At 37.5% G+C, this 25,579-nt stretch overlaps 1 protein-coding gene across 1 annotated transcript in view; it reads left to right on the forward strand.

Moving 5' to 3' along the window:
• Nucleotides 1–23,769, forward strand: part of LOC132724576 (hemicentin-1-like) — a gene marked incomplete at its 3' end in the record, with an annotated part of 59,784 nt that extends 36,015 nt beyond the window's left edge. The window contains exons 7-11 of the mRNA XM_060709454.1: nt 5,837–6,118; nt 13,285–13,554; nt 18,805–19,110; nt 19,569–19,585; nt 23,581–23,769. Of these exons, the coding sequence (XP_060565437.1) occupies nt 5,837–6,118; nt 13,285–13,554; nt 18,805–19,110; nt 19,569–19,585; nt 23,581–23,769 (1,064 nt within the window). The remainder of the gene's footprint in view (nt 1–5,836; nt 6,119–13,284; nt 13,555–18,804; nt 19,111–19,568; nt 19,586–23,580) is intronic.
• Nucleotides 23,770–25,579: the final 1,810 nt, after the last annotated feature.

The following is a 25,579-nucleotide window of genomic DNA, read 5'->3' on the forward strand; positions in this document are numbered from 1 at the left end:
ACCAGAGTATTTCCCGACGGACACACCTATACCCGCGGACACCCGGCCAGACCCCCTAACCATCCCACCATATGCGGTTCTGCGGAATTGAGTCTGGTCCCCACAGGGGCCAGCCGGAATTGGCCAGATATGAGCTGTATAGTACGATTTTCGGCTCATCGTCGGCAAAATACCAGAGTATTCCCGACGGACACACCTATACCCGCGGACACCCGGCCAGACCCCCTAACCATCCCACCATATGCGGTTCTGCGGAATTGAGTCTGGTCCCCACAGGGGCCAGCCGGAATTGGCCAGATATGAGCTGTATAGTACGATTTTCGGCTCATCGTCGGCAAAATACCAGAGTATTCCCGACGGACACACCTATACCCGCGGACACCCGGCCAGACCCCCTAACCATCCCACCATATGCGGTTCTGCGGAATTGAGTCTGGTCCCCACAGGGGCCAGCCGGAATTGGCCAGATATGAGCTGTATAGTACGATTTTCGGCTCAACGTCGGCAAAATACCAGAGTATTCCCGACGGACACACCTATACCCGCGGACACCCGGCCAGACCCCCTAACCATCCCACCATATGCGGTTCTGCGGAATTGAGTCTGGTCCCCACAGGGGCCAGCCGGAATTGGCCAGATATGAGCTGTATAGTACGATTTTCGGCTCAACGTCGGCAAAATACCAGAGTATTCCCGACGGACACACCTATACCCGCGGACACCCGGCCAGACCCCCTAACCATCCCACCATATGCGGTTCTGCGGAATTGAGTCTGGTCCCCACAGGGGCCAGCCGGAATTGGCCAGATATGAGCTGTATAGTACGATTTTCGGCTCAACGTCGGCAAAATACCAGAGTATTCCCGACGGACACACCTATACCCGCGGACACCCGGCCAGACCCCCTAACCATCCCACCATATGCGGTTCTGCGGAATTGAGTCTGGTCCCCACAGGGGCCAGCCGGAATTGGCCAGATATGAGCTGTATAGTACGATTTTCGGCTCAATCGTCGGCAAAATACCAGAGTATTCCCGACGGACACACCTATACCCGCGGACACCCAGCCAGACCCCCTAACCATCCCACCATATGCGGTTCTGCGGAATTGAGTCTGGTCCCCACAGGGGCCAGCCGGAATTGGCCAGATATGAGCTGTATAGTACGATTTTCGGCTCAACGTCGGCAAAATACCAGAGTATTCCCGACGGACACACCTATACCCGCGGACACCCGGCCAGACCCCCTAACCATCCCACCATATGCGGTTCTGCGGAATTGAGTCTGGTCCCCACAGGGGCCAGCCGGAATTGGCCAGATATGAGCTGTATAGTACGATTTTCGGCTCACGTCGGCAAAATACCAGAGTATTCCCGACGGACACACCTATACCCGCGGACACCCGGCCAGACCCCCTAACCATCCCACCATATGCGGTTCTGCGGAATTGAGTCTGGTCCCCACAGGGGCCAGCCGGAATTGGCCAGATATGAGCTGTATAGTACGATTTTCGGCTCAACGTCGGCAAAATACCAGAGTATTCCCGACGGACACACCTATACCCGCGGACACCCGGCCAGACCCCTAACCATCCCACCATATGCGGTTCTGCGGAATTGAGTCTGGTCCCCACAGGGGCCAGCCGGAATTGGCCAGATATGAGCTGTATAGTACGATTTTCGGCTCAACGTCGGCAAAATACCAGAGTATTCCCGACGGACACACCTATACCCGCGGACACCCGGCCAGACCCCCTAACCATCCCACCATATGCGGTTCTGCGGAATTGAGTCTGGTCCCCACAGGGGCCAGCCGGAATTGGCCAGATATGAGCTGTATAGTACGATTTTCGGCTCAACGTCGGCAAAATACCAGAGTATTCCCGACGGACACACCTATACCCGCGGACACCCGGCCAGACCCCCTAACCATCCCACCATATGCGGTTCTGCGGAATTGAGCCTGGTCCCCACAGGGGCCAGCCGGAATTGGCCAGATATGAGCTGTATAGTACGATTTTCGGCTCAACGTCGGCAAAATACCAGAGTATTCCCGACGGACACACCTATACCCGCGGACACCCGGCCAGACCCCCTAACCATCCCACCATATGCGGTTCTGCGGAATTGAGTCTGGTCCCCACAGGGGCCAGCCGGAATTTGGCCAGATATGAGCTGTATAGTACGATTTTCGGCTCAACGTCGGCAAAATACCAGAGTATTCCCGACGGACACACCTATACCCGCGGACACCCGGCCAGACCCCCTAACCATCCCACCATATGCGGTTCTGCGGAATTGAGTCTGGTCCCCACAGGGGCCAGCCGGAATTGGCCAGATATGAGCTGTATAGTACGATTTTCGGCTCAACGTCGGCAAAATACCAGAGTATTCCCGACGGACACACCTATACCCGCGGACACCCGGCCAGACCCCCTAACCATCCCACCATATGCGGTTCTGCGGAATTGAGTCTGGTCCCCACAGGGGCCAGCCGGAATTGGCCAGATATGAGCTGTATAGTACGATTTTCGGCTCAACGTCGGCAAAATACCAGAGTATTCCCGACGGACACACCTATACCCGCGGACACCCGGCCAGACCCCCTAACCATCCCACCATATGCGGTTCTGCGGAATTGAGTCTGGTCCCCACAGGGGCCAGCCGGAATTGGCCAGATATGAGCTGTATAGTACGATTTTCGGCTCAACGTCGGCAAAATACCAGAGTATTCCCGACGGACACACCTATACCCGCGGACACCCGGCCAGACCCCCTAACCATCCCACCATATGCGGTTCTGCGGAATTGAGTCTGGTCCCCACAGGGGCCAGCCGGAATTGGCCAGATATGAGCTGTATAGTACGATTTTCGGCTCAACGTCGGCAAAATACCAGAGTATTCCCGACGGACACACCTATACCCGCGGACACCCGGCCAGACCCCCTAACCATCCCACCATATGCGGTTCTGCGGAATTGAGTCTGGTCCCCACAGGGGCCAGCCGGAATTGGCCAGATATGAGCTGTATAGTACGATTTTCGGCTCAACGTCGGCAAAATACCAGAGTATTCCCGACGGACACACCTATACCCGCGGACACCCGGCCAGACCCCCTAACCATCCCACCATATGCGGTTCTGCGGAATTGAGTCTGGTCCCCACAGGGGCCAGCCGGAATTGGCCAGATATGAGCTGTATAGTACGATTTTCGGCTCAACGTCGGCAAAATACCAGAGTATTCCCGACGGACACACCTATACCCGCGGACACCCGGCCAGACCCCCTAACCATCCCACCATATGCGGTTCTGCGGAATTGAGTCTGGTCCCCACAGGGGCCAGCCGGAATTGGCCAGATATGAGCTGTATAGTACGATTTTCGGCTCAACGTCGGCAAAATACCAGAGTATTCCCGACGGACACACCTATACCCGCGGACACCCGGCCAGACCCCCTAACCATCCCACCATATGCGGTTCTGCGGAATTGAGTCTGGTCCCCACAGGGGCCAGCCGGAATTGGCCAGATATGAGCTGTATAGTACGATTTTCGGCTCATCGTCGGCAAAATACCAGAGTATTCCCGACGGACACACCTATACCCGCGGACACCCGGCCAGACCCCCTAACCATCCCACCATATGCGGTTCTGCGGAATTGAGTCTGGTCCCCACAGGGGCCAGCCGGAATTGGCCAGATATGAGCTGTTATAGTACGATTTTCGGCTCAACGTCGGCAAAATACCAGAGTATTCCCGACGGACACACCTATACCCGCGGACACCCGGCCAGACCCCCTAACCATCCCACCATATGCGGTTCTGCGGAATTGAGTCTGGTCCCCACAGGGGCCAGCCGGAATTGGCCAGATATGAGCTGTATAGTACGATTTTCGGCTCAACGTCGGCAAAATACCAGAGTATTCCCGACGGACACACCTATACCCGCGGACACCCGGCCAGACCCCCTAACCATCCCACCATATGCGGTTCTGCGGAATTGAGTCTGGTCCCCACAGGGGCCAGCCGGAATTGGCCAGATATGAGCTGTATAGTACGATTTTCGGCTCAACGTCGGCAAAATACCAGAGTATTCCCGACGGACACACCTATACCCGCGGACACCCGGCCAGACCCCCTAACCATCCCACCATATGCGGTTCTGCGGAATTGAGTCTGGTCCCCACAGGGGCCAGCCGGAATTGGCCAGATATGAGCTGTATAGTACGATTTTCGGCTCATCGTCGGCAAAATACCAGAGTATTCCCGACGGACACACCTATACCCGCGGACACCCGGCCAGACCCCCTAACCATCCCACCATATGCGGTTCTGCGGAATTGAGTCTGGTCCCCACAGGGGCCAGCCGGAATTGGCCAGATATGAGCTGTATAGTACGATTTTCGGCTCAACGTCGGCAAAATACCAGAGTATTCCCGACGGACACACCTATACCCGCGGACACCCGGCCAGACCCCCTAACCATCCCACCATATGCGGTTCTGCGGAATTGAGTCTGGTCCCCACAGGGGCCAGCCGGAATTGGCCAGATATGAGCTGTATAGTACGATTTTCGGCTCATCGTCGGCAAAATACCAGAGTATTCCCGACGGACACACCTATACCCGCGGACACCCGGCCAGACCCCCTAACCATCCCACCATATGCGGTTCTGCGGAATTGAGTCTGGTCCCCACAGGGGCCAGCCGGAATTGGCCAGATATGAGCTGTATAGTACGATTTTCGGCTCATCGTCGGCAAAATACCAGAGTATTCCCGACGGACACACCTATACCCGCGGACACCCGGCCAGACCCCCTAACCATCCCACCATATGCGTTCTGCGGAATTGAGTCTGGTCCCCACAGGGGCCAGCCGGAATTGGCCAGATATGAGCTGTATAGTACGATTTTCGGCTCAACGTCGGCAAAAATACCAGAGTATTCCCGACGGACACACCTATACCCGCGGACACCCGGCCAGACCCCCTAACCATCCCACCATATGCGGTTCTGCGGAATTGAGTCTGGTCCCCACAGGGGCCAGCCGGAATTGGCCAGATATGAGCTGTATAGTACGATTTTCGGCTCATCGTCGGCAAAATACCAGAGTATTCCCGACGGACACACCTATACCCGCGGACACCCGGACACACCATGGACGACGCTCATATTTTAGGAATATATCTGAATTTTTCATCTGAAGTACACTTGATATCGGTTATTCTGGCTAGCCTGAAGAACCTGATATCGATGTGATAAGGAATTTGAAACTACATCATGAAATAAATGAATGGTCTTTTGCACAGGTTTTACTGTATCATTTCTGGCTAGCCTATTCAGCCAGAACCGGATTCCGGCTAGCCGGAGTAGCCGGAACAACCGGACTAAACGAAAATATGTTCCGGCTGCTCCGGCTGTTCCGGCTGTCTGGCTAACTTCACGAATGCAATTGAAAAGTACATAATTTATTTTTTTAAGTTGTTATAGGTATATTACATTGACATGTTGAAACAGCAACATTATACATATAATGACACTAAAAATATTTAGTATAATTATACACACTATTTATAATGTTTCAAAAAGTGTGTAGGTTCGATCGTATGCTCGCATAAGTATGTGTTCTTATAATAAGGTATTATGAAATTTACTATAATAACTATTTTGTTAAGTGACATAGAGCACTTCACTTGACGTAATATTAACCAATAATGTTTTTGCCGTTTTCCTTTTCGCTTCCTAGTAAATAAATGGTTAATTTCAGCTTTTTTGGCTAAGGATATGGCATGCAAATGGAAACTGCATTTACCTTTTCATATGTTTGTTTGATTTAAAGATGGACCGTACCAGTCATCAACTACATTATCACCATCAGCACAAAATTACACCAAAAATGAAGGACAGAGTCTAAATGATATCATTTGCTCTGGTGACTGCTATCCTGATTGCACATACACATGGAGAAAGACAATACAGACAACCACAGTCAGTAGTACAAATGTTTTATCTATAGGGAAACTACACCGTGAAGATGCTGCAATATATACTTGTATAGCAAAAAATCCTGAAAAAAGTTCATCTTCAACAACAACAATACAAACTATTGTCAATGTAAGATGTAAGTAGACAGTCTTATTTTCTTGTAACTACTAGGCTTTCAGTTTATGTCCCTTGATGTCCCTTTAGCTGTATTAATGTTCAGCGCCAGTTAGAAATTTCTCGTACTTAATATGATTGGAGTAAGTTAGATTGTCAAGCTTACAATGTTGTATTCTTTTGTTTTCAGGTAAATATCTTAAACAATAAAAGAGGAATTATTTAAGCATAAATTCAGATACATCAATCGCTAGTGTATAAGTTATTAACAAAAGTTTAAAACTGTTTTTGTGCTTAACCAATTACATTTTCAGAGTGTTATGGAAATAAGAAAGGAAAGAATAAAGACATAATATAAATTATTTTAGAATCTTGTAAATAAGTGCATATTCGAATATAAGCGCTCTTCTCATCGCTATTCATTAAGGGGCAGTGATATCATGTAATACCAATGTTTTGTACAGAAAATAGCTTTATATTATTAGGCAATATTGACCTAAGACTCATTAATTTCCAGAAGCCTTTTTGTTAGATTTCGTGATTTATTACGGTTTAATAATTGGTTTTAAAAGAAAGGAAAGGTCTTAATACTGTATTCAGGTCCCAACGACCTAGTGCTTATTATGATAGCGTAGCGATCCCGAAGTTGCAAATTCGAATCCTCAACAAAAGATTTTTTCTAAGATTTCTTTAATATATTTTGTTTTTTATAATATATGAAGCATTAGTGGATGAATCATCATTTCCTGTATCTTTTTTGTTACAAAATCATAACTTTGATGTATAGATGTATATGTAAAATTCCATAATTTAAGTTTGTACAGTCATACTAGCGGTGATTGGTATGCACAAAAACTAAGTAGTCAGGTTTCGCAAAATATAACAAAAAAAGAAAAAAAACATAAAAAATAATGATTCGTTAAGGTTAATAATAAGGGGGCTATAATTTTGGCACAACAATCCTGAAAATATGTTAGAAGGTATACAGCTCAAATGTGGTGAGAAGAAAACCTTGTTCGCATTTGCAACCTTTAAGATGCAGAATGAACGATATAATACCAGTTCAAGGTTAAAGCAATTAAGTGATGATGATGGTCCACTAATTTTTCTTCCTATGTTGAAAAAATCTGGTTGTTTTTATACACTTGAAAAGTGGAAAGATTATAGTCAAGAAATAATGCATGTCATTCTTTTGTTCTTTTGTTGTAAAATGAAATTACTAGAACAACAAGTAGACATAGCAATACATTTGGACCCGTTTATAACGTTGGTTATTTTTGAGATTTGCCATTATCCTTCCGCCCGTTCCCGTGTGCGTGCGTTTGTTTTTGCGTTCTCATGTTGTGTCAAATGTAGCATAAAATTCGCTTGAGCTAGAGTCAACAAACTTAACAAGAATGTGCTTATGGAAGCAATTCGTTGTCTAAAAATTCCAGTTTTGTTAATCTGAGTCGAACCGTTTGTTTACGGACAAAACACAATCGTATTTCTTTGTATGTCAATTCCAACGTTGTATTCTTGGATTGAGTTTTCCGAATTAACATTGTAAACATATGTTTTGAACAAATTACATTTGTTAAACGACAAATCATTATCTGGTTTTCTGAAAATAGCATTACCAAGTTTTCATCATAACACGCTGAATACTCCTTGTTGGTGCATACGCCGATAAAATAGAAGTTACGTTTATATCTTTACATTGCCAAACCCTCATGTTTCAGATCAGCAAAATCAAGTTGTACACATCTGCATAAGAGATAAATAAGCTTCGCCAATTTCCCCGCCCACCACATCATTTTAAGTAAACGTATTTATCCGCTCAGTTTCTGTATTTACCGTCAGTGGCTAGTTCTCGTTCTGTAGGTAAGCAAAGAAGCAATAACAAGCAACGGTCAGTATTTTAGTAACTCGTGGCTATCACATAGTATCCCGTGCGCAGCACTTAATTGTTTGACGGCAACGACTTTGTAACTCCTGGCCACGACATAGTATCACGTGCGTACCACTATATTATCTCGTGGCCACGACATTTAGTAACTCGTTGCCATGGCATAGTATCTCGTGTGAACGAGAAAAATAAAAACGCATAAATGTCACTTCTGTGCAACCGTATTATCATATCCCATGACTCAAGATATCTTCCAATTGATGTAAACAGAGATGCAAGGATACACTAAATATTTATGTTATCACAGGTACGTTAATATACGTACCTGGTTATCATTAAAATGGGACAAATTCACATTTTGGTTATACCACGGAATTATCAATAGTAAACTTTGTTTATTCCGTGGTTATACACTTGGTCAAAAATTTGGGTTATCTACAACCAAATATAGTCTGTTATACTGTTGACAACCTGAGAGTGTTATCTTGTGCAGTTACATTCTTAACGTCATGATGTACTGCATAGAACTTGTTATGTACGTTCTATCGTTTACATTTCTACATGTCGCAAATTTAAAGTTATACATTTCTAAATACAGTTTGTTATAAATTTCTAAATACAGTTGCATGTTACCAGCTTCCATTTTAGATTTGTTAAATCGAGATGATCTAAACGCTTAACACAAGTGCAGTATGTAACTCTCTCTCGGATCGACAATTTGATTTTTACTTATCTATTTAGTAGAACCGAAGTATGAATTGTCAAGTTTCAAAGGCTGGACTTTTGGCAATATGTGTTCAGGTGACAACAGACACTTTCCGTGGTACTCCCATAAATGTCATTTAAATGAATTTATTTAAGTAATACTTGTTATCTATTTAAATCGTGTGCATTAAATGTAAATGTGATCTTCATAAAAAAATAACATTTTTGAAAAACATGCCTTTGCAAGTAATTAGTTAAGCAAGACACATCAAAGTCATTTTTTGTCATCAAATGTTTGAAATATAAACATAATTATAATGTCTAGGGGACCATGTTTCAGATTATTTTTGTTTTTCTCAAAAATATATTACGTAACGTCAAACATTTTATGCGACTTTTTTCACCATACATGTTACGTAATTGAAGATAATTAAATCACTGATTGAGCTAACAAAAGTCCCTGATACGGTTCCCTCCGTAAATGAATTCCTTTCATTTGCTTTAAACCGCATGTCAATTGCTTGATTATTAAAAAAAGTTATGTCGAATCAAAATTAGTCCGACCCGCATCAAATGAAGTGTCATAAATCGGCTGTTCTCTCTCAGACCTCTGTATTTTACGCTAAATCATTGCATAATACGCAAATATCGCACCAAAGGGGGTCACAAGATGCGGTTACATACTCTAACAACTTTTTATGACCCAGTGACATCTGACCAATTAAAATCTGCTGATTAATATCATTTTATAGCAGAAAATTCTACAAATCTTACGTAATATACTGTCCGTCAGGTATCTGTCGCAGATATCACGTGACTATTGGTAACATTTGAGGCACTCTGTGGGGGGGGGGGGGAATCGTGCGTACTGCAAGCGGGATAATTTATTTGTTTCACTTTTGAAGTTTATTATTATCATCATCATTATTATATTATATCAGTGTCATGCTGCCTGTGTATTCGTGTATGAAATTCCGTGAAATATTAATAAATTAATTCAGCTGAATAACTGAGCTTAAGTCCGTGGTACGATGTACAAATAAGAACGGGATATTATATATTTTGTCCGACCAATTCTTATAAATGCCTGACATATTCTAATAGAAAAAAAGGTATCACTCGATCAATATGATCTGACCTTGATTTTTATTATCATGAATATTAATCTATGCATGGGATAGATCTCGATTCTGTTTCTTCTGGGACAATAAATGTCATACTTTGTCTCAGGTTTATTAGTACAAATGACTGGCAAACATATTCAAAACATTCACTAAAACTATATTTCCATTTTGTTCCGATTTTTCCTTTTGATTCATAAAAATATCGTCCGCATATTATCATAAAATATTTTAGAAATTTATCATCACCTGTCATATCTATAGGCGTTTACATAAAACATGTTGTCTGTTTCCTTTTATTTTGTAAGAAAACGAGGTTGAATGTACAGCAAGCTATTGGATCCGTACAATTGTCCACACATTCAGTTTAATGTCTATCAGATTACGGGACAATCAAATTATGATTTCACACACTATTGATATAATAGGCAGCTATATTATTTTAACAATACCCATGGTCGTGCGATTTGCCGCTATTCTAAATTATTTATGTTACATCTTGGCCAACTATTAAATAAAAGGTATACGACAAATGTCGAGATATTCTCAAAAGATGTACAGTATTTGTACGATACATGTATTACGAGTAATATGTACGGATATTTGGGATTACCGATTTCCCTTATTGATGCCTCAACAGAGGGCGGAGCGTTATCGATAATTGACAGGTGACGCAAATGGCAGATAAAAATGGTAAAGGTACCATTTTAAAACGTTTAAAAACTCACTTTTGAACTAAATGTTACTGCTTCCAAAATTAAATCACGAATGAGTTCAGAAAAGGTTGATAAATCTAAGAAAACATTTCATTTTAGGTATTTTCAGTGATAATTGACTCCGTTGTCACCTTAATTTATATGGATTAAACTTGACTTTAGAGTTTACAATGTTCACATTGTTTTGCTTGTACTCAACATATTATTTGACTTACATTCATGGAATTTTAAAAGAAATGTAAGCACCTTGGGCGTTGCTTGTATATGACTTCAGAATTTGTGGAGTAATTTCGCATTCCTTTGAAAAACCGTTCCAAAATGTTACATCATGTGTCCCACTAAAATGCTTTAGCTTAATCAAAATCTTTGCAGGGAATGTTGACCAAATCGTGACGATGTGCACATGAGACTTTGCGTGTGTATTAATTCAGTTTGTTAGAGTGATAGCCCTTGACTAAATATAAATTGTCATTTTTCAACTTGTCCAAAAAGGTGTTTGACCTGTAGTCATGAAACTTTACAGGAATATTGATATTAAGGTATACACCTGGGTGTTCGCTTTAGGATTTTGAGAAATATTGCCTTAATTGACTTATGAAAAGATTTGCAATATTAAGCTTGAGTCTTGCTTAACTTAAAACGTATTGGACATAGAGACATGCAATCGTTGTTCGTTGATTTGTTGTTGTGCGTCCGCGTTTTACTTTTATTTTTAATGTATTTTAAGCGTACTTGAAAATGAAATTTGTAATTTTTAATATTGGACAAAATCAAGATGTCACCATCGACAAGTTTGATGTCGTTTTTTTATGCCATTACCACTTGAAGGTAGAGGGATAAATGTAGATTTTCCTTTGTCTTTCTCACTGTCATACTGTCCTGTTGTACGTCAGTAGACTGACAAGGAAGCGGAGTGAGTGTGGATGCATCCGTATCCGTATCCTATGGATGTATTTCTAGCTTTAGTGAAACTGGACACTTGACAAACCTCATTATGTGGATTTCTAGTTTGCCCTGTCGGAGCTTCAGATTTGCCATCTGTCTGTCTGACCTTTTGAAAGAGTAGGATCTGTGATAACTGAAGATATACTCAAAACATTTTAACTTTAAATATGGACTGATGGCAGTATAAATGTTATGCATATCATTTTAATAACAAATAGAATTGGATTTATAACTACATAGTGATGTCAATGGCAATCCTTGAGTTATGTTATTCTTTAAATGTATCCGTTATTGTGTCCATGAAAGTTGAACTATCAGGTATACAATTGATCCTGAGAAAATTTAATCTTATATGTTGTATAAACATAATTTTCTGGTTAAATAGTAGGTTATCTTAACAATTTAAGATGAAATAGATATTTTAAGAACTCGATAGTTCATCCATGTCTTCAACAAAGGCAAAATTGAAAAGCCATGGCCCTTGAAAATTTTGTGGGCATACATTTTGCATTCTTTAACCGAGAGTTGATATTCTAATAACAACACTTGCGTGTTGATTAAAAAAAGGAATCTCATCCGGGACTTAAATCACCTAGATGGAATTGTTTCTTCTTTGGTAAAAATGTCGCTTTGAAATCATAAGAGCTTTGGTGTGATTCATGTAAAACAAGGTATCACATTAAATGCCAGGGTTATATGTTGAATTCTATACATAATATTATTGAAACAGCATTTATAATATTTTTGTCGTTCTTTAGGGATTCGTAGTTCTTTATTTTACAATTTGTGTTTATATACATTGCCAACCACTCCAACTGCTTCACACACATGATACTTTCTTCATATAAAGTATTTTAACAGTCCTGGTGAACCTTAATCGCATGACCTCCGAAAGAAATCACAAACAAATTGTCTACTGTCTCAAAATAAAATGTTCAAACACTCTTTTTAAAGTAAAAACTATTATCTTCAAGTCAATTAAGAACCAAAAAGCCCAAACAAGATACCTCCATAGACTTATTTTCCAGAGTTACAGTTATTGGAAATGAGTCATTGCGTGACTCCTTAATTTCAGCATCTGAATATAATAACACTAATAATAACCTTTTTTGTATAGAAAGGAAATATCAAAAAGTTGTTCTTTGTTAAATAATAAGAGGATATTTTTTTTCGTTTGAGTAAAATATGCTATATATTTTCACAAAACATGATAAAATATGTGGCACTTTATCATGTTGAGTGAAAATATATAGCATATATAACGAAAAACGAAAAAAATAACCTTTTTATTTAATTCCACTATCAAAGAAAAATGGTTACGAATCCCAACTGCAATTGTACAGCGCGGAGATATATATTGATTATTGATAGATGCGTCTTGTTTTTCCTGTATTTGCACACGCTGTTTGGCGCTTCATTGTGACATCACGAAAACAAATCTTTAAACGTCTGTACAGCGTTAATGACTGAATTAAAGATATTGGTGTTCGGATACATTTTCTTAGTTAGACCATTTTTTATCATTCTAGATAGTTTTAAAAATAAAATTCAACAAACAGTTGTTTTTTTATTTATCAGACTTTTAAAACAAAATGGCGAAAGTAGTCCCTTAAAATAAATATGAGTTTTGACTTCGCCCACTTTCGTATTCTTTTTTACAAATATGATATATATTTGACTGATATAGCACCATATTTTATGGGTAAAATTAAATAATGATCAATATTTTTCAGATGGAGCTGTTTCAGTAAACATAGGAAAAGTGACTGATTTCAAAAATTATCAATGTCATATTATTGATAACATTTTTCAGATGGACCTGATTCAGCTGTTCTCAGCAAAACATCACCACATATTATAACAGAAGGGGATACAAATGAAAAAATCGAATGTCTTTCAGAATGCTATCCAGGTTGTTCTTATAAATGGACAAATAGATCCTCTGCTATAACTTCTGAACGTGTACTTCAACTAAACACTGTGTTAAGAGAGAATGCCTGCGATTACAAATGCATTAGTACCAATACAGCAACATCACAGTTCCCAAAATCTGCAGAGGCAACTATAAAAATCATTGTTCAATGTAAGCTTTTGTTTTATTACTAATTCCTGATTAAATAGGGCTTTTTACGTCCAGGGCTTTTAAAAACATATTTAAAACTGGGCTTCGAATTCAAGGATGTTGATTTGTTTAGTTGAATAATTTCTTCCAGCTGAACTTAATTTGTGAAAAACCAAAGTTCTACGTAAATTGAATCTTAAATAATGAGTGATCTAATATATAAAGTTGGTAAACATCACTGTCGAAATTTACTATTTTACAAATACAAATGTGTTAAAGGAAAGTAATTTTTAAACAAATGCCATTTACAATCAAGGCTCATGTTGTATCTTAGAACATATACTTTTGAAATTATTTAAAGTCCCATTTCTTACCCAGCTGTTATTACCTAACTTAAGCATTCGCAGTCACATACTGTTTCATAAAACATCTCAAGTTCGCCGTGGTTCAATCTGCATTCAAGTTCAAAAAATCAGTTTTTGCATGCAATACAACGACTACATAGGTGGACGCATACAAAATGGTTGCGATTCGTGAAGGGATGGCTTATGCGAATGATTGTCTTGCGTTGACGGACAACACGTCACACGTCAACGCAAACAATATTTTTTTCAATTTATCGATCAAACAATTTAAAATATTTGATTTTGACATTTAAAAAAAAAAAACTTTTTGCTTATAATAACATAATGCTCAGCGTGATATAACAGTATATAAATAACACATGGGTTTGTGGGTAACAGTAAAAATATCATCCCAAGGAAAATACTGTTACCCGAGGCGTTACAAAAATAAACCAAGAGTAACAATGATAACTAAACTGTCCTTACCTTTCAAGTTTTAAGTGTACTTTAGGCCTACTTGAGAAGTTTTCTTTTTCTTTTATTCTTTATGCAAGTGATGATATCTACAAATCATAAACATACAATAAGCTAGGTTTTATTTAGAAAACAAAACAGTAACCCATTTACACGGTTATGATCTGTGAAATCTGATCCTTCTGTTTCCAGAATGTTCTTAGCATTGTTTTTGACAAAATAACGATGATATCCTATGTCTGACCACCATCTCTGTAACGTTTCACTGTTTAAAATTGTTAAATAATCCTTTGTTGCATGCTTAAATCGTCTGCATGTTCAAGTTTGACAATTAATTATTTACATTGCAAGTTCTTCCGTTGAAAACGGATGTTCATTTTTTGACTATTCAACAAAAATATATTTTATACACGAAAAGCACACCAGGGTGCGAACTACTAAATTTTATGGATGTCATAGATACTTCATAGAAGAAATTGATGTCCTATCGGGGTTTAACGACGAAAATAAGAATGAATCGAGAAAAAAATGGCGGCCATTTTATTTCATTTTATTTAGAAAATAGACCACGTGACCAGATTTTATACTGTTAAAAATACTGTTACCTATGTAACAGTACAAAATTTTTTGTCACGTGGTACACTTGCATTAACAGTAAAAATAACTCCCAGAGGCCTATGGGAAATTAGCATTACGAAAAAAGTGAGGGGTAATAATATAAAATAAGTGATGATCAGGTGTTCGTCTGCGTCAACTTGGTCTATTGGGAAAATACTTATAGTTTGAGGCTCCTAGTTGGGGAAAGACATTTTTATTCCAAAGTTTCATTGAAGAAATGTGATTTAATTAAGAAAAAATGTTTGATTTTGTTAATATCTTATGCACAAAAAACAATGTATAGCCTCGATATAATTAGCACACGGATGGTCTTATCTTATTAAAACGATGGCAATGCAAGATGATATATACTCTTTGCTGACGAGAGAACTTTCAATATCTCTCGTATGACAAGATGCAGGTTGAAAAGCCCCAAATGATATTCGCTAGAATAAGTGACTGATCTTATTCAAAGGGTTTTGTTCTAACACGAGTCTGAACAATTTAGTTTTGATATTTTCGTTGCTTTTCTTCAATTAAACAAAATAGATGATAACAGGACAATGCAAAACAGTAAAAGTGTTTAAAATGTGAAATTTTGCATGATATTTGCGTCTCCATCTGAGTTAAAATAACACGTTCATGCCATAAAAATCATGACTTTAACTCTCGTTCACTAAACATAATTTCTATCTTTTAATAAGTTTGGTATATATGGTTAGTGGTTCTACTCAGATGTACGCAATGCAGGGCACCATAAGTTTTTATAAATTAAAATAGTCGTCTAAAAGTCGTCTTACAACCTTTATAGAAAGTTGCGATGTGTTATAAATGATATTCTAACACGACCCGCATTTTTCACTATTGAATATAGAAGAACCGAAAGTGTGTGTTATTATGCAACAGAGTCACAGTTTTAGATATGTGACGTAATCATTATACATGTGACGTAATCACTAAAAGAATCTGACGCGCTTAAAATATGTACGGAAACAAATCAGGCGCAATTTTTCATAATATCAGATACGACAGCATTTATTTGTTGATGTCGTGTTAGAATCGAAATAATATATTCAAATCGGTGATTTTATCGCTTGATAACATCACTGTTTGTCGTTCGGATGCGCATCATAATATCACTCGGGCTACGCCCTCGTGATATAATTCCTCGCATCCGAACTCCAAACAGTGATGTTATTGAGCGATAAAATCACTGTTTGAGATATATTATTTCTTAAACAATGTATTAGACACGCGCTGATGGAAATGTTTGTCAATATATGCATTTGATGCGTTAAGACATAACTGATAATACAAACAAATATGAAGATGGCAAACAGCATGATCAATATAATATTAAGCATTTGTTCTACCCCCACCACTGCATCTCGTATATAAAAAGCATTTAGCATAAATCAAGAAAGAAGTAAATTGTGAAACCACACATACTATGTTTTAAGGTGTAAAATTGCCATAGTATGCAAAGCGTTTCAACAGGTCTCTTAAGTTATTTAACTATAACTTGTTTTTGTTTCTTATAAAGTTAAGAGTTTTGTTATTTTCTATTAAATTATCATTTCATTTTATCTTTGTTATATGCCCGAAAGGGCATATTATGTTATACCCCCTGGCGTCCGTCTGTCTGTCTGTCCGTCCGTCCGTTAGCAATTTGGTTTCCGGAGCATAACTTAAGTTTCATTTTGCCCACATTGTTCAAACTTCATATGATGATTGTCCATATTGGGTAGAAGACCCCTATTGATTTTGGGGTCAAAAGGTCAAAGGTCAAGGTCACTATGACCTTAAAACTGAAAACAGTTTCCGGAGCATAACTTAAGTTCCATTCGACCCACAATGTTCAAACTTCATATGATAATTGTCCATATTAGGTAGAAGACCCCTATTGATTTTGGGGTCACAAGGTCAAAGGTCAAGGTCACTATGACCTTGATACTGAAAACAGTTTCCGGAGCTTAACTTAAGTTCCAATTGACCCACAATGTTCAAACTTCATAGGATGATTGTCCATATTGGGTACAAGACCCCTATTGATCTTGGGGTCAAAAGGTCAAAGGTCAAGGTCACTATTACCTTGATACTGAAAACAGTTTCCGGAGCATAACTTATGTTCCAATTGACCAACAATGTTCAAACTTCATAGGATGATTGTCCATATTGGGTAGAAGACCCTATTGATTTTGTGGTCACAAGGTCAAAGTCACTATTACCTTGATACTGAAAACAGTTTCCGGAGCATAACTTTAGTTCCATTTGGCCCACCGTGTTCAAACTTCATAGGGTGATTGTCAATATTGGGTAGAAGACCCCTATTGATTTTGGGGTCAAGAGATCAAGGGTCAAGGTCACTATATCCTTAAAACTGAAAACAGTTTCTGGAGCATAACTTATGTTCCATTTGGCCCACAATATTCAAACTTCATAGGATGATTGTCCATATTGGGCAAAAGACCCGTATTAATTTTGGGGTCACTAGGTCAAAGGTCAAGGTCACTATTACCTTAAACCAAAAACAGTTTCCGGAGCATAACGTAAGTTCCATTTGGCCCACAATATTCCAACTTCATAGGATGATTGTCCATATTTGGTAGAAGACCCCTATTGATTTTGGGGTCACAAGGTCAAAGTCACTTTTACCTTAATACTGAAAACAGTTTCTAGAGCATAATTAAAGTTCCAATTGGCCCACAATATTCAAACTTCTTAGGATGATTGTCCATATAAGGTAGAATACCCCTATTGATTTTGGGATCACAAGGTCAAAGGTTACGGTCATTATTAATAACTTAAGTATTAATCAACCTACAGCTGTAAAATTTTATAGGATTAACAGCGAATTCCCATGTCTTACAAATGCTTCATCCTTACTAAAAAAAACAACACTTTCGGGCATATAATGCTCCGCCTAGCGGTGCGCTTGTTTTCATTGTAGCCATATCTAGCTAGTTGATTCAACATTATATTGAATACTAAACAGAATGCATACACGTACAAAAGTCGTTTCAAGTATAGTTAAGTTTGCATAAAATACTCGTGCAATGTACATGTTCTATGACTTCAACATACTACATAGGATAAAAAATCATTATTACTGGTATATTTAAATTATAAGATATTAAAACAAAACCACCTTTATATTCCACTTCAATCGCATCTAATGTAAAATCTAAAAAGTAGGGAAAGAAAGAAAGAAAAAAGATCAGACAATTTGTAAGGCTCGAACACATGATAAAATTTAAGTCGCACAGCATCTCATTGACTTTACCAACTTTGCCATCGAGACATTTCAAACTCTATTTCTTATCTTGTATTATAATCTAAAATCACTGTTTTACCAAATCAGATAAAGGTTGTTAACCTTTGTGTACACAAAAAATGCAACGTCACTTTCACATTATCATAGTGGCACAGTACTATGCAATGTAAGCAGTGCAAAATATATTTCTTATTTGCACTCTAAAAACTATAATTGAATAAAACTTATTCTTGAATTTTTTTCTTTATAATTTCCATATTCATTATATAGACAAATAATCACTATTATCACAAATATCTATGATTATAAAATCTACGAAAACTTATCTACCCGATGTAAATCATATGAGGTTGTTATGTTTTGGCGAAATGTTATGTAGTGAATTTTAGTATAGCGAATTTGTCCAGCCTTTTATTTCCGATCTCACTGCTGAATGGATTTACGCTATTTTAGTTTTGCCGACAACAAGTCATATCACATTACACGTAGAAGTGTATCTGATTTGGACTATCATGTATTCGAAAACACATTACAACTGTAAACCATACATTTTTAAGATATTCTTTACTTTCTTTAATACAGATGCCCCTGATGTAAATATCAGTCTGTCAACGACAAGTGTCAAAGAAGGAGAAAGTCTTTCATTATACTGTAACGGCCATGGTGTACCATCTAGTTACATCTACACAAGTTTATTTCAAAGCTGGAACAATGTTGCCATACCAAATAACAATACAGTTGTAGATCATACAGAGAAGTATAGCTCTCTTTACTTTAAATCGCTCCGACTTGACGATACAGGGACATACACGTGTACATTAAACAATGGAATATCAAACCTATCAGGAATACTTGACCAAAGTGGTACAAGGGAGATAATTGTACAAGGTAAACTCAATGATTTAAAAGAAAATTCACTAAAGCCTTTTTAAAGAATTGATATGCATACATGCTTCCTACCAACATAGTTGTTTGTAGAAGTGTGTTTGTATGTGTGAGGGCGTAGAGGTCCACAGGAATCACTTTGTACCTTCCGAACAAATTATATTTGTAGTTTTATTGCATTTATCCAGCTCTGTTAAACAATAACACAGTTTTTTTATTTTAAGGGGTAATAAACAAAAGAACAGACTTCAAAATTTCATTTTAACAATTTTCACAATGACATTAATCCTTATTAAAGAAACATTATACGGGGATTTTGCGAGATAATGGAACTTCATTTTTTGTTTTAATTTGGATTTGCTGACCAGTTTATTCGCATGTTCTTACATTACTTAAGTGACACATTGAGCAAACAGGTATTCTTGTTGATGCTTATTAAACTGATTGTCTTATATTATAAGATTATTTTACATTGCAAGTAGGTATACAAACAAATTCAACTCAACAATAACATATTTTTTTTTTTTTTTATGTACAATAAGTTGAGACGAGACCGAACACATATTTTTAAGTGATATATCAATAGGAAAATTGAAAACAAATGTTTACCTGTGAAAAAATAAATCTCTGACAAAAAGAGTCGCCTCTCTTTGCCAGCATAAAAACAATTAAAAAGATGTATAACAAAATTGCTAAAATGAGATTCCCTAAAATTAGATTCCTGCAATAATCGCGAAATTTTCCGTACGGGAAAATAACATGATATATCGAATCTGAGACAAGAACGATGCAAATCTGAACACAAATCGTATATGAAGTAATAAACATGTTTATTTTGCTGCGTTTTACAAACATAATTTGTCATTTCTTTCCCAAAAAAAGCCTGACATTTTCTTGAATTGTTATAAAAGCAAAACAATGTGCTGAGAAATGTGCTATTGAAGTCACTCCAGAAACTACATTGTCCAGAGTAAGCATCACTAGTTTATAGCATAATCGACGAATTTCATGTCACTCCAGCCCTTAAACGTAATATTGGCTTCGCCCTACGATTCACTTACAAATACTTAAATATGAAAACGCAGTTACATATTTGTGACTCAAAACCTTAGATGATAGACACGTAAATGTCACATTGTGTTCTTCTACGAGGAGTGCTAATATATGAATGCAACTGTTCCGGTAAAATTAGATTCTTCACTGGTTTCACTGTTATTTTTTATTTCGGTCCTTCAACGTATTCACCTCCAACATATATAAAATGTATTAGTCAATATACAAAACAGATTTAATTAAAAATTGTCCTTACACCACATGCCAAGGAGACAACCAACCATTTTTAGCTCGACTGTTTTCGAGGAAGAAAAAGAGAGTTATTGTTATAGTAATGTATGCCTCCCGCGCTGCCGTTGCCGTCGTCAAAATTTAACATTGATCATAGCTTTTCTTTTTTATTTCTTGGTGTAAAGTCTTCAAACTAAGCCTTGCTTATATTTTGTAGGCAATCTTTTAAGGTAGACCTTCCAGTTACCCAGACAGACTTTACTCATAAATGACTTTCACTTTGTAAGTCAAATGATTGATTTAGTTTTTGTTCTTACTTTCTATAACTTTATTTTTAATGAATGGATTGACTTCAAATTTAGATACAATATAACTAGTATACGACTATCGAATACATCAAACTAAGATTGACCTCGGTCCATTTATGACCTTCAAGGTTAAATATTTTTGAATGTTCACCTTTTCTGTTTCAATTGACTGGACCTTCGTAATTAAGTAATCTTCATCCTTGGATAAAACAATTTATCGACAAGACCATCTAAAATGTTGATCTAACATTGACGTTCATAAAACCTTGACCGTTCTAAAATTGCTATAATTTTGTTATGTATGTACTTTGCCAAAACAAGCCTTGCGACCAAACACACTTAATTAAGATCTGACCTTGGCCGTCATTGTTAAAGTTATGAATCTCTTGTTATGGCTTATGGTTATGAAATGTTGAACACATTGATATCAGCTGACCTAGATTTTGTCAAGGTGACCTATTTTTATCATTTGTTGAAGAGCTTTCAAATTGGAATTAAGACCATATGCACATTTTTTTCTGTAAAATGTAAGATTATTTTATAACGGTACCTATCTTCTTGGCCTTTGATGACAGCTATGAAATTTAGACCATGTGCAGAGATTTAGAGGTGACAAGAGATTTTGATATTAGCTGACCTAGATTAAGACAAATGTGCGTACTTTTTGTCATGTGATGTACAACTATGAATTTTGGACCATGTTCACACATTTAGATGAAAAAATGAATTTTGTGATATCAGCTGACATAGATTTTGAAGAAGTGGCCTACTTTAGCTTCTTACATGAAGCTATGACATTTTGACTTTGTGTCCAGATTCAGGTTTGAAACTCTAATCCGATATTTAATGACCTAAATATTAACCTAATTACCTACCCTCTTAACTTTTTATTTACAAATTTGAAATGAAAATCATTTATAAAGTTAAAATTAAAAAAGAGTTGCGTATAAGTATAGTCAAGTGACCAAGGCCGTTCAAAAACTCGTAATAAACACACGGTGCATATCCATATCGGTACCCTCTTTGCGAAATCTACTCAAACGGTAACCTCCCTGCACATGCAAAGGCTATTCTTTGCTAAAAACAAACAAGCGATGGATAATAATTCAGCTTATGTTCCTTCAACTGACACAAGGAGGTATGTCATGTGGAAAATATGTATACCACGGAACAGTAGAATGTATTATCTTTGAGTGTTCATTGTAGTGTGTCCATTTTAAATTAAATTTAACTGCCATTTGTCCGAAGATGATATACGTCAGTAACAAAACTTGTCCGGACTATTCCCCAAAAACTAAACTACTTGTACAATGTCATCCAAACTTTTCAGGAATAATCAGAACAAAATTAAGTTGTGCATATCGTCGGCATTTTTGGTCCAATAGTTTTGTCAGAGTTATGAACCTATTGTGTTTTTTTTTTTTTCAATTGTCCGAACTGCTCCTCTCATGCTAATAATGCAGTTGCAATAAAACTCTACCAAATTTATCTGCATTTCAAGTACTTGTGCATATGAAACGGATTTTACCATTGAATGATTTTTAGCCGAGTTATGGCCTGAATTAAAAAGGTGTTTTGCGTGTGCTGCAAGTTACGTATACAAAGAAACTTGTTCGGACTACTTTTTAGAAGTTACTGGTGTAATTTCATCCAAATTTTACAGGAATGTTCAGTTCCAAGATTCCCCGGACTATTCCTCTTATACCACTTAATATGCAATTTCAATGAAACTTTACAGGAATGACTGGTATCTCAATTACTTGTGCATAATACACATAACAAGTCAGTTTTCTGCTTGAACGATTTTAACTCGAGGTATGGTTCTTGAATAAAAAAGTGTCTTTTCGTGTTGCCAGCTACAAAGAAGCTTGCCTTGACTTCTCGTCAGACACTGCTGGTGCAATTTCATCAAAACTGAAAGTAATGATGAACACCATGTCTAGTTGTGCATATCATCCACTTTAAGGTATGATCATCTTAAGTCGCCGCTGTCGATCTCTTAGTTTTCCGCCGGATTTCGACATTATCCGCCAGAGTTGGTCAGCTGATTGACTTGGGCAGCAGTCAGCAGTGTGAACATGCAAATCGTGACGTGACACTAAGAGCCCACACGAACATAAATTATGGTGTAACTGAAGCATTGGATTTTCGTTTTCATGCTACTTCAACTTCGTAAATGAAGGACGTCATTGCATTACAAAGATATAGTTAGATGAATACAAAATAAAAGTTGTAGCTTTTCTTCTTTTATGATTTATTGTTCAAAAATTTAAACCGTTACCGTTGCTTTTCTTTATGATTATTTAAGATTTGTTCATAGATAGTTGAATTTTTTTTTTCTGTTGTAAGTTTCATATAGCTACCAATGTTATGTGTTTCAATTTTATTATTTTACAGTTGTTGCTGATGTTGCATTGTTGATAAACTGTTCTTAACAGTAGCCTAAGACATTTTGAAGTAATTGCTTTATATGTGACTAAATTGATTTTATAAAGATTAGATAATTGTCTCATTTTATATCACATATTTTCCTTACATCAATAATTACTATAAATATTGTTGCAAACAGTTTAAAGTTACTATTTGATTATTATAGGCATAGGTTAGATAAACAAATTTGTTTCCTTTTCAAAGATTTTTGTTTGTGAATAAATTGAAAAGTAAAAACAATGGCAATATTTTCATGAGCACATGTAGTTCCCTCGAAACATATATATTGTTAATACTGTACTTGATGATATTTAGAGATCTTTTCAAATAAATTATTTTATAATTAATTAGACACCTAGCTTGTAAGTTAGTTGGTCATATTTGCATTCATATGCAGTTGTAATACATGTATTTGGACTTTAATGTAAGTTACAATACTGCTTTGACTCAGTTGAATACTGAAGGTGGTCTCTCACCGGGAGTTTACACCGTTAAACATGCAGAGAAGTTTGAACATGCTCGGAAGCATGCCCGAGAAGTCATCAACTTACCATCCACAAAACGAATTATTCTGAAACAAGAACGCTTTGTAAATCAAATGACTGAGGAATCTCTAGAAGGCGACTCTTATATTAGGCTGGTAAGTTACTGATTTCTTTTCACATTGTATGTAGTATTTGTTTTGTGTGTCTGTCGGTTAATGAGATATTATGCAAGCACCTTTTCAACTCCTTGTTTAAGGCATTTCAAGAGATCAGTTCTAAATGCATTGCTCTAAAGTAATGCATGTTTTTCAATTTTAAATACAAACATGCAGGAAAAATTGATACCTTTTCCTATTCTTACATTTCAATAAAAATTATGAAATATGTAAGTCACATTGAGTGGGATAGTTTATGAAATAATCATATAAACGTGCTATAGTGTGTTAACATTTTGTTCTATTTTTCTGTCCATATCTCATGTATAAATGCACTAGATTGCCAAGTCTGTTTAAAAATATTATATATTGAGAAATGCTAGAAAAAACTTTATCGCATTTTTTGAGGTTTGTGACTTTTTTGTGATGTAGCATTTTTATATTGCGTTGTACTTGTTCAATTGTCAGAACTGTTAACAATAGCAAGATTTCCAGATCTCGTATCTTATTTTTTCCATAACGTATGGCATATATTTGTGAAATAAAATGTAACATTTTATGAAAGGTAAACTTCATTTAAACCTCGAGTCATTTATTCTTTGTGATTTTTCAGTCAGAGGAGATCAACTACCACATTTGATCCAAATAGCTGGACACGACATGGGATCAGGGTTGAAGTTTAATAAGTCTGTGGTACCAAAGATCCCAATTTCACCATCAGCTGAGAGGGTAGCAAAAATCTGCATGCGAAATAATTCAGACATGGTTGTAAACGGTTTTCTAGTAGAAAATGTTGGAATCAATCAAGCTCTATTTTAATTAAATGGTTAAAAATCCTTTACAAATGAGGTATTAGGGGCCCATAATGGGCGTAGGTTTGATTTCATTGTGCTTTCTCTAGCCCTTACCAACTGTGCGCTTATTGATGAGTATGCGTCAGTTGTTCCAGGTCTTTCTGATTCATTACCATTGTTTAAAAGTGTCATCAAAAAACAAAAAAAGTTATAAACAAGAGGACCTTGCCAGGAATATACTCGTATAAAATGTAATGCTTATAATGCAGAAGATAGTGTAAAGTATTAGTCATGCTATACACAATGATTCTGCTGAAAAACTTTCCTCCTGAAGACATAATTTTGACAATTCGAATACCCAATAAAAACATCCAGCTTTGCTTTCTCTAATAAGTGATTGAACAATAAAAATGTGGCACGCAGAGAATATTGCTAGTTCTGGACTAAATTATTTTCACCTAAAGACTATATATGAGCGACATGGAGAATATGGACTCTACAATGTTTTTCAAATGAAAAATAGTTAAGGGCAATCCATGATGACAAACGTTAAAAAACCCTTGAAACAATTGTCCCAATATTAGAGAGCCATTTTACAAATATCGAATGAATTTCGGCCATAAAACTTACCCAGACCCCAGAATAGCTTGGTTCATATCTTAAATACTGGTAATAATGCATAGTCGGGTACAAAACTGGTTCTGTTTGACAATGTACACAGCTATCAAACCAATTTGAATGGGGCGCTAGCATTTTTCAGCTGTGTTACTGTGTACCAGAATCAGTATTGTTCTCAACAAAATGTTAAATAACCTCATTATTTCACATTTTTTGACATTTTGTCAAAACTTTGTTACTTCAAGTGCAAGAAGGAATAAATTTAATTTTTGATTATAAAAATTGAAATGAGGCTAAATGGAGTAGAAAGTGCTTTTAATATAGATGTTTTGGATATTGTAAATGAAAACAATGCTTTATGGGGTATGATATGCATTTAATTAAGATGTTTTGAACTC

The sequence above is a fragment of the Ruditapes philippinarum genome, unplaced genomic scaffold (genome assembly GCF_026571515.1).
Source record: "Ruditapes philippinarum isolate M1 unplaced genomic scaffold, ASM2657151v2 ctg2194_1_1_1_1, whole genome shotgun sequence".
Lineage (NCBI taxonomy): Eukaryota > Metazoa > Mollusca > Bivalvia > Venerida > Veneridae > Ruditapes > Ruditapes philippinarum.